We start from the raw sequence: 15102 nt of genomic DNA on the forward strand, positions 1-15102 counted from the left end.
ATGTGAAGGCTCTGGCATTCCAGAGTGACATACATGACCTCATTTTGTCTTCTTTTTACTCTGGTCTCTTCAGTGAGAAGGCACCTCAATAAAAATAAACGACTATCTTTTATCAATTTGTCAAGTGCTTCACTTAGAAAGGAAATGTGAGTAGTTAACCCTGATGGTCCCTGCCTACTGCCTTCTTTTTCTATAATTTTTTGGTAAGGGAACTTTCCCCAAATGATCTGATATTTCTTTTTATTTATTTTTTTTTCAACATTTTTTATTTATTTTTGGGACAGAGAGGGACAGAGCACGAACGGGGGAGGGGCAGAGAGAGAGGGAGACACAGAAATGGAAACAGGCTCCAGGCCCCGAGCCATCAGCCCAGAGCCTGACGCGGGGCTCGAACTCCCGGACCACGAGATCGTGACCTGAGCGGAAGTCGGACGCTCAACCGACTGCGCCACCCAGGCGCCCCTGATACTTCTTTTTAAAGGGGACTGCTAAAGACTATACATCAACAAACCTCTCACTTGCCCTCAGGCAGTCAGCCCCAACCACCTGTTGAGACAGATGATAGATAAATGGGTGAGTGGAGAAATGAACATATTAAGGATAAGTAGAAAGATAAATTTACTTATTAAGGATTCTCATGTGTCATACACATGTATAAGTTAATCATCTTGACTCCATGGCTTTAATTGGAGACGATTACTGGATCCAGGTCCCCGAATGACTTTCTATTATTTGCCAAATCACTTTCTGACTCTAAGCTTTCATATTACCCAGTTCAAGTAAGGATTCCTGGTCATGTTCCCCAGGCCGAAGATCCAGCCTTAGTTCCCTGTTGGGTCAGAAATCTTGCCTTATTTCCCTCTTGATTCCCCAAGGTCCACGCACTTAATCCTGTTGAAGCAACAACCTTTTTTTATGACATTTTTCTGTTTTGAGATAATTACAGAGTCATGCACAGTTGTAAAATATAATACAGATACATCTCTACCGTTTAATGCAGTTTTCCCAGTAGCACAACCAGAGGGCAATACAATACGAACACCAGATACTGACACGGATACAAAACAAGTCCATCACCACAGAGATCCCTGCCCCCACCCACCCCCGCCATGTTGCCCTTTCAGGGCCACACCCTCTTCCCTCCTGCGTCCGCCTCCACCTTAATTCCGGGTACTACTTATCTGCTCTCCACTTCTACAACTTGTTCTTCAGGAACGTCATATAAATGGAATCCTACAGGAGTACTTGGGTGGCTCAATCAGTTCAGCGACCGACTTAGTTTCGGCTCAGGTCATGATCTCGCGGTTTGTGAGTTCAAGCCCGGCTTCAGGCTCTGCACTGACAGTGAGGAGCCTGTTTGGGATTCTCTCTCTCCTTCTCTGTCTTCCCCTCCCCTGCTTGCATGCGCTTTCTATGTCCCTCAAGATAAATGAATTTAAAAATAAAATAAATGGAATCCTACAGTAGGTAACTTCTGGGGGACTTTTCACTCACTGTAGTGGTCTGGAGACTCTCCATGTTTGGTGCGTGTCTCAGTAGGTCATCCCTTTTTGTCCCTGCATCGTAGCCCACCGGGTGGATGTACCAGGATTCATTGAACCATTCACCTGCTGGAGGACAGCCGGGTTCTTTCCAGTTTGGTACTATGACAAGTAAAGGTGTTGTAAACTTTTACGTTTATAGATGTTTGAGCAAACACAACTTGTCATTACTCTGAGACCAGCGTCCCAACACGCACTTGCCAAGTCATATGGTTGCAGGTTTAGTTTTTACAAAAGAATGCCAAACTGTTTCCCAGAGTAGCTGTACCGTTTTTACACTCCCACCAGGAATGTAAGCGTGACCTAGCTTATCCACACCCTAGCTAGCATCTGCTGCAAAAAGTTGCCACGATTTTTTTGTTTTTGTCATCAACAGCTTATATGTCATTTTAGTTTGAATTTCTCTAAAATCTCATGATGTTTAACACCTTATCCTGTGGTTTTGTTTTTTTGTTTTGTTTCGTTTTTTGTTTTTGCCATCTTTATACCTTCAGCGAAATGGATGGCTCGCACTTATTTTCTAATTGGATTTTTTCTTGTTTTCACTGTTGAGCTCTGAGAGTCCTTGATATATTCTTGATATGGGTCATGTGTTGGATATGCAACTTCCAAATATTTTCCCCCCAATATACATTGCATTTTTAACCTCTTAATAGATCTTTTGAGCAGCAATTTTTTTAACTTTTAAAGTCCAGCTTCTTTCTATGGATCATGGTTTCTTTGGGAGTCAAGTCTCAGATCTTTTTGTGTAGTCTTAGATGATTTTCTCCTATGTGCTTTTCTAAAAGTTTAATGGTTTCACAGTTACACTTAAATCCATGAACCATTTTGAGTTAATTTCTCTAAAAGCTGTTAAGATGGTCAATGTTGTTCTCATTTCTGTTTTTGCTGTGGGTGTTCAGTTGCTCCAGCATTTGTTCAAAAGGCTGTCTTTTCTCCATTGGATTACTGTTGCAACCTTGTCAAACATTAGAAACTTAGGTCCAAACAAACTCCTACCTGGAATGTTTATAGCACCTTTGTTTATAATCACCCCAAACCGGGAGCAACCAAGATGTCCCTCAGTAGGTGGGCTGAGAACAAACTGTGGTTCATCCAACTAATGGAATATTATTCAGGAATAAAAAACAGGTAAGCTGTCAAGTCACCAAAAGACACAGAATAACCTTAAGTGCATATTGCTGTGTGAAAGAAGCCAGTCTAAAAAGGTTATAGACGGCATGATTCCATGTATGTGGCATTCTGGAAAGGGGAAAACTAGGGATCGTGAAAAGAAGCGATCTTTTGCCCCGGTTGCCAGGGGGTTGGCCAGGGGTAAAACACAGGGAATGTGCTAGGGCAGAATATCAAACTTCTGCATGATGCTCTGCCTTTGTTAAACCCTGAGAACCACGCAGCCCAAAGGGTGAACTAAAGTTCACTGTGCAAATTAACAGAGTTAATTGGAAGTCAGGGCCACCCCAGGGTGAAATGCAGAACTATCTAATTGTATCATAAATGTATAAAACAACTTTCCTGCAGGCCAGGGGGAAGGGGATGCTGGCCTGGGTAACGTGGGCAGTTACAAAAGAAGTCTATAATCTAGTACAATGCACAAGAGCATGGCACTCTAGCCGATGATGTATTTGTTAGGTAACACAAGCTTAGCAATTCAGATCTTGCTATGCACTTATAGCCGGAACTGAACAATTAAGTACCGGGCTTGCAGATGTGGGAGCCAGGTTTGGAGAGGGAGTTTATAGATAAGCAGGGAAAAGGTAGAATGACCCACCTGGGGATGGATGACAGGTGGAAACCTGGCTTGCATACAGATGGTTACATATACAAATATTTATTGGTGTGTGTGTGTGTGTGTGTGTTATTAAACAAATATGTACGTCCTTGCTCTGTCAGCTTAGAGGTCCCGGAAGCAAGAACATTCCAGCAACTATGAGCACACCTGGCACTCAAATACTGGTTTTTAATTCCATTCACCAATGGAAGGAGTCAGGGATCCTTGGAGAAGTGGGTGATTCTAAGACTGGAGCAGAGAACGTACAAGATAAACCCAGAGCAACTTTGTAGTGCCAGAACATGTGGAAGAGCTTCAAACAAACAATGACACGGGTGTGCCAAAAGAACACAAAAATTGAATTAATTTAGGGAAAAAGAAATTAAGTAGTGTTGGTATAAAATAGATATCCATGAGTATATAATAAATATTCATGATCAGGACTCCACCATACTGAAAGAAACACCAGTCTGTTCCTGGCTGGTGTCCCTGCAATGTGACCTTCACAAATACGTCCTAGGGTGTCCCATTCATTTGAGCGAGGAAGCTGGGTGGGCTGGTGTAGGGGGCATGTCCTTCCTCCAGATAAAGCTTTAGTAAAATCATTTTCCTGGGAGAGTCAGCTCTTGTTGTAGAAAACTCTCTGGACACATTTCACATAATTACTTCCCCTTTTCCTTGCCAGGGCCACCGGGGATTACTTCTTGGCTTTTCGCCGTGATTACCCTCATGGGCGTCCTGGAGTTAAAACCCAGGAAGCAGTGGGGTCCCTTCCCCTGTGGCCCTCAGTTGTTTGGTTCAGGCTTGCCCTCACTCATCCTCTGGAAATTTGTCAACATGACCACAGTGTTCCTACCCTTTTAAGGCTCCAGAGGCTTCTGCCCCAGGTTAGCCCATCTCCGCTGTGACTCTCTCCAAATTTGGGAGCGGTGGTTTGCCCTGTGACCTAAGTTCTCTGATGGGTCCAAGAAAAATCATCAATTTTCAGTTTGTTCAGAGTTTTTCTTACCTTAAGGGTGGGAGTGGAGACTTTCAGGTTTTTCACATGTAGCAGCTGAAATCAAAGTCCCAGGGTTCAGCCCAGTGAGCCCGGTTGATATCTCCTCTCCTCTGTCTGTTCCGCTCTCCCCTGCTCATGTCGCTTCTGCTTTATGCTCGTCCTCTCTGTCCCAACGTTCACTCAACAGGTGGTTGGTTTTTAAGCACAGGTTGGGCACTGGGCGAGCCCGTAATTTGTGAATGGAACATGAACATCGTCTCCCACTTGGTGAACTTAGAATTCAATCAAGAAGACCAAGTCACTGAAAACATCATGTAATTACAACTTGGGAAAGATGTCGTGAAGGAATAAAAAACTTCCAGGGCGCTTGGGCACATGGGAAGAACAGGGAGAGATCCCCCAACGTTGTGACATGGAGATTCCAGGAGGTCATTCGTGGGAGGAGGGGGGAGTATTCCAGGGAGAAGAGCGTTGGGCCCTGAACGGAGGCCAGCGCTGCTCGAAGCTCATGGTAAAGGGCTTGCTTGGATTCAACCAAAAAGTGATAGCAGGGATTTTATTGTAGGGATTTTGAGAAGAGGTGTGACAAGAGCCAATTAATGTTTAATTTTAATGTTTAAAATTCTCTTCTCATCTGGAAAAGAATCAGATGGTGGGGCCCATCAGCTAGGAGAGCAGAGGGAGGAGGTGGCTTGGGAGGTCTGTTCCACCAGGGTTCCAGGTTATTCTCTCAAGTCAGTTCAGTCACTATCCCCTCGAAACCACTGCCAAAGTCCCGCCTCCTGGTCTTCAGGCATGATAATCGCACTGATTTATTCTGTTATTTAGTGAGAAATGAATTTGACACAGACAAGATATGCGGCTATGGGACCGCCCGCTGCCGGAGGCGCTGTAAAACAGGGGAATTCTTCATCGGAACTTGCCCCAACATCTACTCCTGCTGTCTGAAAACTCGGAATGCCAACCGACCCATTCCTCTGACGTACTGAAACCCGGTGGGGCCGGGTCCTTGCAGCAGCGGAAACTCTGAGCCTTCACTTCCTGAGTCCCCTCACGGCTGGAACGTTCCCAGTGTCTGCCGCTAATCCAATTACGCTAAAACCTTGGATTGCGAGTAACTTGTTCCTGAGAGTGTTCCACAAGATGAGCAAATATTTCTAATAAATTTTAACTTGATAAACGAGTGAGGTCTTGCAATACGAGTAGTACGTGACGCCCAATGTCACATGATCACAGCTGAGCCAATGGTCCTTGAAATTCGCTTTGATATGCAAGTGCTTTGGATGACAAGCCTGTTTGTGGAACAAATTATGCTCGCAAACCAATGTTTTACTGTCACAAGAATTTGCTAAGTGCCTTCACTCAGTGGAGAGCATGTGGGGGAGCCTCAAAATGGCCTTGCATAGTTGGGATAAGGGAGAAAGCAAAGTGGGTTAAGTGAGTGTTTCAACATAACAGCCAAACCAAAAATTATAGCTAATCAGCCACAAGCCTAAGTGAACTTCTTTTATTTATTTTTTTTATTTTTATTTTTTTTAATGTTTATTTATTTTTGAGAGAGAGAGAGAGAGAGACTGCACGAGCAGGGGAGGGACAGAGAGAGAGGGAGTCACGGAATCTGAAGCAGGCTCTAGGCTCTGAGCTGTCAGCACAGAGCCTCAGGCCGGCCTCAAACTCACAAACCCTGAGATCATGACCTGAGCCAAAGTCGGACACTTAACCGACTAGCCACCCAGGCGCCCCCTAAGTGAACTTCTTTTATATTTTTGGCCTGAACTGCATCAGCTGAGCTTGCTAGCATGAGTTTTCTCTTCTGGTCAGTTTTGCTCAGCAGTTAGTAATGTCTTTTATTAATTAAAACAGGAAAGAAATCAATATTACGTGCAATTCATTTAGCAAACACTCTAATTCAAGGCATAGACCTCCAGGGAGCAAGACTAAAGAAATGTTATGTGACGACAAGGGACTGGCCCACATGGATGTCTGTGGAGGGTCACATCCTGCAGACACGGCACAGAGCTGATCTGCCCCCCCCCCAGACCCACTGTCCTGAAATCTGGTAAGGAAAGGGGAGCCCTAAAACACTTGACTTCCCTTTTCCTTCCAAATGTTAGCCCAGCTAATAAATGAATGATAACAAAGAATGATAACATCAAGAGAATATCACTATTTTGCAAACCCCTAGGGAAATAATGACCTAGCCTGTGAATGTCAAGAGCCCCACTCAAATAAACAAGAATGGGGCACCTGGGATGCCTGGGTGGCTCAGTCGGTTAAGTGTCCGACGTCAGCTCAGGTCATGATCTCACAGTCCATAAGTTTGAGCCGCGCGTCGGGCTCTGTGCTGACAGCTCGGAGCCTGGAGCCTGCTTAGGATTCTGTGTCTCCCTCTCTCTCTGCCCCTCCCCTGCTCATGCTCTCTCTCTCTGTCTCAAAAATAAATAAAAACATTAAAAAAAATTTTTTTAATAAAAAAAAAAAGAATAGGGTGCCTGGGTGGCTCAGTTGGTTAAGCGTCCAACTCTTGGTTTAAGCTCAGGTCATGATTTCACGGTTTGTGAGTTCAAGCCCTGCATCGGGCTCTGTGCTAACAGTGCAGAGCTTGCTTGGGCTTCTCTCTCTCTCCCTCTCTCTGCCCCTCCCCTACTTGCTCTGTCTCTCTCAAAATAAATGAACTTAAAAAAGTTATTACAAGACGAGAAAACTCAGACTCAATCACAGATTTTTTTAAAAGCAGAATTGAATTGGACCCAATGGCATCAATAATTTCTGAGGAAAAGAGAAGAATGAAAAGAGGAGGGAAAAATGAAGAGTCCGATGAATTAAAATCAAAATGGGGAGGACACAGAGATGAAGGAGAAGCAGAGGAAGCCAAGGAACGCGGGGAGAAAAGAACAGAAATGAAATCTGGAATGACTTTGGAATGACCCACACAACTTCAGGAAATGACAGTTGTGAAAAATCAGGCCATCCCTGAAATGCCTGACGTTTTCCTGCCTGATTTTTTACAATGAAATAAATACATTCAGAAGCCAGGGTAGAAGCCGGACGACAGCCATATTTATGTCACCATTTCGATGCGCACCAGCGCTTTAATAGACACTTGAGGAAGCTGGTTTTTTGTGTTAATGACGTTTGTTCTCTCTCTTTCCTCCTGCTGCTCCTCTTCTCTTTGTTCCGTCCTCTCTTAGTCACCAAACCCACCCAGGGCATTCAGGCATACTTTTCACTTCCTGAGGAAAATGGTTCCCATGTTTGTTCCGCTGCCCGTGGGAAAATAACACACCGACTGTCCTCGGTGCCGGAGATACTATTCCGGATTTCAGCTCTTCCCACCTACAGGCCCCCGCCCTGCAACTCAGGGCTATAAAGGGAGCCCTGCTGCCAGCCCCTGGACCTCCTCAGACAGCTGTCCCCTTGGTGACATGAAGCCATCCCTCTCTGTATGCCCCAGCTTCCTCCTTGTGGCTCTGCTGTTTCCAGGTAAATGGGAAATGTGACCTCGTCCTGGGGACTGAGTCTCTCTGCAATGGTCATCTCGAGGTGGGGCATCCAGGTGGGGCGTGAGACACTAAGCCCACAGGTGCATTTCCTGGTGGGGTTCTCGGGCAGCAGTCTCTTGATGGGTTTGTCAGTGACCCCTTGAATGTGCTGATGGCCCTGGCTCCCCAGCAGACAGGGTCCTGACCCTGACCACACTTCCTCAGCCTTTTAATATTCACCTGCTCCTTACAGAGAAGGCAGCCTGCATCATGAATGATCCTAACTGTTAGGGAGTCTCACTCAACAACTATATTGGGGCACACTCATTGGGGACGCTCATTGGCTTCCAGGTGGCCTCCACTGCCAGCCCTCTTCAGTCCTCACTCACCTTTCCCTCTCCTCTCTCTCTCCCTTTCTCTCTCCCTCTCCTTCTCTCTCTCTCCCTTTCTCTCTCCCTCTCCTTCTCTCTTTCAATCTCTCATACTCTCTCTCTCCCTCTCTCCCTCCCCCCCTACACACACACACACACACACACACACACTCTCTCTCTCTCTCTCTCACACACACACACACACACACACACACACTTGCCCTGCTTCCAACCCATTCCATGCCATTCTCTATTTGCTCACTCTCTTTCTTTACAGCTTTACTGAGGTACACTTATTATACCAAAACCCACACATAGTTAACGTGAACAGTTTGATGAGTTTGGACATTTGCAAACACTCCTAGTACCATCACTATAGCCAAGGTAAGAGCCACCCACAACCCCTCCCAAAGTTTTCTTCTGTCCCTTTATGGTGGTGCTTTTTTGTGATGAGAACACTTAAAAGATCTATCCTCTGAACAAACTTTGAAGTGCACAATACCATATTGCTACCTGTAGGCACGGTGCTTCACAGCAGATCTCTGGACTGCGGCCATGTTACAGGACTGAAACTCTGTACCCATTGAGCAGCAGGGACTCCCAGTCTCCCCCGACCCTCCATTTTACCCACCCCCTAGAGTAAAGGGCCTCATCCTCATGGGTCCTCTCAAAAGAGAGAGAGTTCTAGAAATGCTGCATATTTACTCGGAAACAGGACTATCCGGAGCCAGAAATGAGGACCTTCAAGGCACTGAGGGTCCCAGAGAACCCAGGGAAGAGTCTCCTGGACAAGGAGCAAACGGGTCTCCTTTGCTACACCACCAAGAGAAACGCCACATCTTACCGCGTACTCCCCCTTATGAGGGTAGGTGACTCCAGGAATGTTCAGTGAATGAAGAGATGGAAGGGGTCTGTGCCTGTGGAGTAGGGGAGAGCTTCACCCAAACCTGAGACCCGGAGGATATGACATTGAGTAAGACACCCTCGTGCCCGCTCCCTTGGCCTTGAGTTCCTTCAATCTAGGCATTTGCTGAATACCTGCGAAGAGGGTGGGGTGACCTGTGAGCTCACAGGGAATGCCCCAGGGTGGGGTGTGCGGAGGATGGGGCACTGGTCTGAGGAACACAGGCATGACAAAGCCAAAGAGCCCTCAGCCGCCTTTCTGGTCGGTCCTCAACCCCCACGTGGAGCCTGAAAGCAATCTGGAAGGACCTAGAGAAGACCGTCATTTCTAAGATGCTTCCTTAGTCCCAAACTCTTTCCTGACCCTGAGTCAGGGAACACGAGGCTGGACACTCGGTGGGCAAAAGCAGGGAACACATGAGGGTGTTGGCAGACAGAAGCCAGGAATTCAGATCCTGTGACATTATTCCCTGCATCGTTCTCTCCTCTCTTCAATCCCTTTGGAGGGGGCTCTGGGCTCCCAGGGGCTCACTCCCAGGTTCTCCTCCCAAGGGAAGGTGAAAAGACAAAACGGTGCTTGCACAACAATATAAACAACACGAGGTGTGTGTCATTTATCCTAACCGTAGATCTATGACACAGGGTCATTCCCATTTGATTCATGAGGGCGTTGGGGAGATTGGTCCACATTTGTCCAAAATAACGTGTCTAAGATCGTGCGGCTGGCAAATGGCAGTCAAGAGTGGAAACTTCAAGAATATAAGCAAGACTTCCAGGGCTGTTGTCCAGGAAGAGGTCTCAGTCCACTCCCTTTAAGACATCCTGTTTCTTTCTCCCCAATACCCTGCACTTGCTTCCTGCCTACGTTTCTCCGTGTGCATCACTCTTGAATTTTTACTTGCCTTCCCCACCTGTGATTTCCGTCCTTAGCGCGCAGCCTCCCTATGTTCAGACTGGCCCTGATGTGCATCTGCTCCATCCCAGTGCCACACACAGAGTGCAACCTTGTGACCGGGCATCACTGACCACTGCCATCTCATTCCCCAATTCAGAGAAGAAGCAATGAAGACAGAGAATTTCCTCCATAATAAGTATTTTTGCAATACAATTTTCCGAAGCATTTTTATTTTCCTACTGTTTTTTCTACTTCCTATTGCATTTGAGTCTACTGGAGAAATACTCTTTATGAAGAAAATTCTCTCCCTAATGGCTTCTCCTCTGAATTGGGGAAGGACTCTCGTTACTTCCTGTATTAACATTATACCTCGATCTGTGTCTAGAAATGCAGTATCTCAAAAGTACACCTGAAAAATAAACAACTAAGAGAATACACCCTAAAATGCTCACCCAGCTGTACAAGTCTGTGCTGGTCTGGCACTACGCTGGGTTAACCCACATTTTCCACCATTACACTGCTGTGGTCCCCAAGCCATGCGGTGACTCCTAGAAAATGCTCTGCTCTTTCGTGTCCTTGCACAACCCTGTGGAGCACATCTAGCTTTAGTTCAAGACCCCATTTCGATGCTACATTTAACATCCATTTAAATTTGATAATCTCTGTGACCTTATTTGGCTGTTCTCTATGTTCCCAAATCACTCTGTGCAGACTCGACTGTGGACGGATTATACTGAATTTAAATACGTGGTTACATGTTTGTTTCCCAGCTGATTCAGAGAATGTCCCCCTCCCCTGACCCTGTTATGGCACACTAAAATGTCCTACATCATTCAGCCTTGAAGGAATGAGCAAGTGAGTTAATTTACAGAGTGAATAAACATCTGTAGGGCCCCCCATCTGTTCTATTTTTGTCTTTCTCTCTTTCTAAGATTACCCCCTTTCTCTCTCAAAAGTTACTAAGCTTCTGTATATAACGGCATGTTTAACAAAGTACAAAAACAGGATTTTCAGCTGGGATTCAGGTTACTAGGGGGTCGGGAGGCAGACCACTCTGCACAGAGGAGGTAACCAAAATGCAGCGACACAAGCCTTAAAGCCTAGGGTGACTGGCACATGGAGAGGCCCCTCCTTCTCCAGAGGGCAAGGGCTGGGAGTCTTACTCCCAAATGGAGCCATGGGTTTCTTTTTTTTTTTTTTTTAAAGGTTTACTTATTTTTTGAGAGAGAGACAGAGAGACAGAGACAGAGAGAGACAGAGAGAGAGCTGGGGAAGGACAGAGAGAGAGAGAGAGAGGGAGACACAGAATCTGAAGCAGGCTCCAGGCTCCAAACTGTCAGCACAGAGCCTGACACGGGACTCAAATTCACGAGTGTGAGCGGGGGAAGGGGCAGAGAGAGAGAGGGAGAGAGAGAATCCCAAGCAGGCTCCACGCTGTCAGTGCAGAGCCCGATGCAGGGCTCAAACTCACGAACCGTGAGATCACGACCTGAGCCGAAAACCAGAGCCAGGTGCTTATCCGACTGAGGCACCCAGGCGCCCCACTTTTTCTTCCTAACACTTGCCCCTTGCCTTTTCTATCAATCGTCTTCATAATATATAATTTAAGATAAAAATTCATCTTTACTAACCGCAGGGCTTGAACCGTAGAGTGAGGGAGCAAGGTCACATTCCTCAAGTAAACTGGCACATCTCAGAGGCACAAGACAGTCTTCCAGGCGCTTCCCCAGAATGAAGCGGAACTAGAAGCCATTTTCACTTTCAAAATCTGCCCTTGGCTACCTCTCATCTCCCTTACAGAGAAGGCTCAGCCCGAACCCACCCTCCTCGCAGGACCATCCCACTGAAGTCTGCACTTGGGAGGGCTGTGTCACTCGTCAGTGAGCCTCGCAGAGCCCTTCCATGTCCCCTTGCATAACATCCTACATTGTTGAAAGTGAAACATTTGTATCGTGATACATCTCTTACGGTGTCTCTTTCCAACTGCCTCTGACCCGGCAGCTTGTTTCTCAGGGAGAGTAGAGGTGGCTTTCAAGCCAGAATCCAGGATCTGATTTGTACACTCTCAGGCTGACTACAGGGAACTGTGAGCGCTCACATACAAAAGAAACCCGTTTCCTACCTACGGGCAACCTCCGCCGTGGCCCTTTGGACTCAGATGATCCCTGTTCGAGTCTTGAGATGGTCTTAAGAGGCTAATGTCGGATCTCTCTTTATACAGAACCGGAACCGGATTTCAAAGTGGTCAACTGCAAGAAAAGTGAAGGCTACTGTCAAGAATACTGTAATTACATGGAAACACAAGTGGGTTACTGCTTTAAAAAGAAATACGCCTGCTGTTTACATCAGAACTGAACCTGCTGACACAGAAGCCAGAGTTTGGTCCCCTCGCCGGCTCTCTGGGTCCTGTCCCTAACGCAGACACAGGGGTTTCTGGAGAAAGGACTGAGCATGGGCTAGCTGAGGTGTTGTCATCTGAGCTGGAGAGTTTCGACATGTTATTCCAACTAAAAGAGAGATGAAAACCCACTACACCTGCCCTTAGAGAAAGTGACTTAGCCTGACGTGGACAAAATCCTCAAAAATCAACAGTTTTTGCTGGTAGATGTGGATGTAATAAACTTTCACAAGAAAGCATTCAAGTCATTCCTTCTCTTGTTTAAAAAAAAATTTTTTTTTTGAGGGGGCGCCCGGGTGGCTCAGTCGGTTAAGCCATGACTTCATCTCAGGTCATGATCTCACGGTCCGTGAGTTCGAGCCCCGCGTCGGGCTCTGTGCTGACAGCTCGGAGCCTGGAGCCTGGAGCCTGCTTCAGGTTCTGTGTCTCCCTGTCAGTCCCTCCCCTGCTCTCGCTCTGTCTCTCTCTCTCAAAAATAAACATTAAAAAGAAATTAAAAATAAAATAAAAATATTTTTTGAGGAGCGCCTGCATGGCTCAGTCAGTTAAGCATCTGACTCTTAATTTTGGCTCAGGTCATGATATCATGGTTCATGATTCCAGCCCCGCATCGGGCTCAGCCCTGACAATGCAGAGACTGCTTGGGATTCTCTCTCCCTCTCTCTACCCGTTACCCCCTCTCAAAAAATAAATAAATAAACATTTAAAAAAGCGAGAGAAGGGGCACCTGGGTGGCTCAGTTGGTTAAGCGTCCGACTCTCGATTTTGGCTCAGGTCACGATCTCGCGGTCCGTGAGTTTGAGCCCCGCGTCAGGCTCTGTGCTGACAGCTTGGAGCCTGGAGCCTGCTTCAGATTCTGGGTCTCCCTCTCTCTCTGCCCCTCCCTTGCTCATGATCACTCTCTTTCTCTCTCTCTCTTTTTCAAAATTAAACATTAAAAAATTTTTTTAAAAAAGAGAAAAATATTTTTGAGTACCTATTTTGTTCCTGGGCACTGAGAAATGTAACAAATTGGAAACATGAATATGTGAGGAGAAACACAGCCAAATAAACTTAAAAAATAAAATGCCACACATTTTATCATGTGAATATATCCAAGGCAATATGTGGAGCAGATAAATATAAGAGATTTAAGAAAGGATTCCTGGGGAAATTCGAGCAGGGTTTTGGAGGATGAGTAGGAGTTTGTTACGCAAAAGAGAGAGGCAGAGATTCCCAGGCAAGGGGTACAGTTTGCAGAGAGGCATGAAGATGTGAAAGAATGGTTTGCTAAGCAAATGGTGAGAAGTTCAGCATCACTGTGAAAGAGACGGATTGATTACAAGTCTCAAATGAGGAGCGTGCAGGAAAATGGTGAGAAGTTGTCAAAGAAAATAAATACGATGCTCTGGATCTCAGCTGCTAAACAAGAGGGGGTTATCAGGTACCTCCAGAGGAGTGACGCCATCATAGTTTCAATTTTAGAATGTTCCTTCTAATGAAAGACTTGGGGGTGGATTAGAAATGCGTGAGACCAGAGGCAGGCATACCAGGTAAGGGCTGATGGCAACTGTGGACGTCCAGAACAGCCATTTAGTGACCAAGGTGGAGATAATGGCTAGGAAGGGGAAAGAACTGGGTCCCCGATGACGTGGGGTTCTCAGGTTTGGTGACGGAGAAGAAGGAAGGGCGTGGGACAGAAAAGAACGGTTAACTGAGGCAGCTCGCACAGGACAAGAGAGAGCAGGAGGGACATGGACAGGACCAGGTTGGCTCTGGACGTGTTGTACCGGATCAGGCATTCAGGACACCCCGCAGGGCCGTCAAGGGACCAATGCGGATTCCAGGAGAGGCAGGGAGACAAGAAATCCGAGTGGAAGGCTTGCAGTCCTTCGTGAGGGGCAGCTTTCGGGGCAGCAGAAGGACCTGGCTGAGTGATGCTAACAGTTCAGGGAGGCACAGAATGGGGGAACCACCGCAGCACTTGGCGGGGGCTCTGGGAGGGGACGTGAGACAGCGTGGGTCTAGAAGATGAGCACGGGAAAGGGGGTGGGTCGTCCTGCAAAGGAAGGTGGGCCCGGACAACAAGCAGGGACCCCGGAACAAAGGCAAGGACGCCTCTGCCTCCACGTTGCCTCCGTTCCGTCCGGTTGAGGGACAGGGGCCGGAGATGGGACTCCACTAGGAACGCAGCCTCGGGTATTTAATGCCAGCGTCTCCTAAGCAGTGAGAGCAAACATTTACTCAAGGAGCCTTTCATTTTTGCCTTTGGCGTAAGAGTCAGAATAGTGATTAAGTATGAAATCGAGAAGGGGGGAAGGTGTATGTGTGAGGAGTTTGTAAAGGAAACAGAATGTTGGGGTGGCTGAGAGGGATATAGGGAGCGTTGGCGCCCTCCCTGCAAATACACGTCTAGCGTGTCACCTTTCTCCTTAAATCTCTCTGCTGGGGCCGCTGTTTCCATTCACTCATTCACTCATTCATTCATTCACTCATCCATTCACTCATTCACTCACTCATCCATTCACTTATCCATTCACTCATCCATCCATCCATTCATTTACTCATTCATGCACTCATCCATCCATTAGTTTGTTCACTCATCCATTTGTTCACTCATCCATTCATTAATTCGTTCACTCATCCATTAATTCATTCACTCACTCACTCACTCGTCCATTCAACACATATCTAGTAAGCATCCACAGCAGCCCAGACATTGTTTTGGGTACCAGAAGTCCAGCGATGAACAAAATCTCTGC

The 15102-nt window shown here is 46.6% G+C and overlaps 1 protein-coding gene across 1 annotated transcript; it reads left to right on the top strand.

Moving 5' to 3' along the window:
* Positions 1-7737: 7737 nt before the first annotated feature.
* LOC124519953 (sperm-associated antigen 11B-like) lies at positions 7738-12318 on the top strand. The gene is made up of 3 exons (XM_047090424.1): positions 7738-7795; positions 8881-9030; positions 12185-12318. Exons 1-3 carry the CDS (start codon positions 7738-7740, stop codon positions 12316-12318), a joined length of 342 nt encoding a protein of 113 aa, XP_046946380.1.
* Positions 12319-15102: the final 2784 nt, after the last annotated feature.

The sequence above is a fragment of the Lynx rufus genome, unplaced genomic scaffold (assembly GCF_022079265.1).
Source record: "Lynx rufus isolate CCGP_SWC_20201006 ecotype Redwood Valley unplaced genomic scaffold, mLynRuf1.p SCAF_3, whole genome shotgun sequence".
NCBI classification, from domain to species: domain Eukaryota; kingdom Metazoa; phylum Chordata; class Mammalia; order Carnivora; family Felidae; genus Lynx; species Lynx rufus.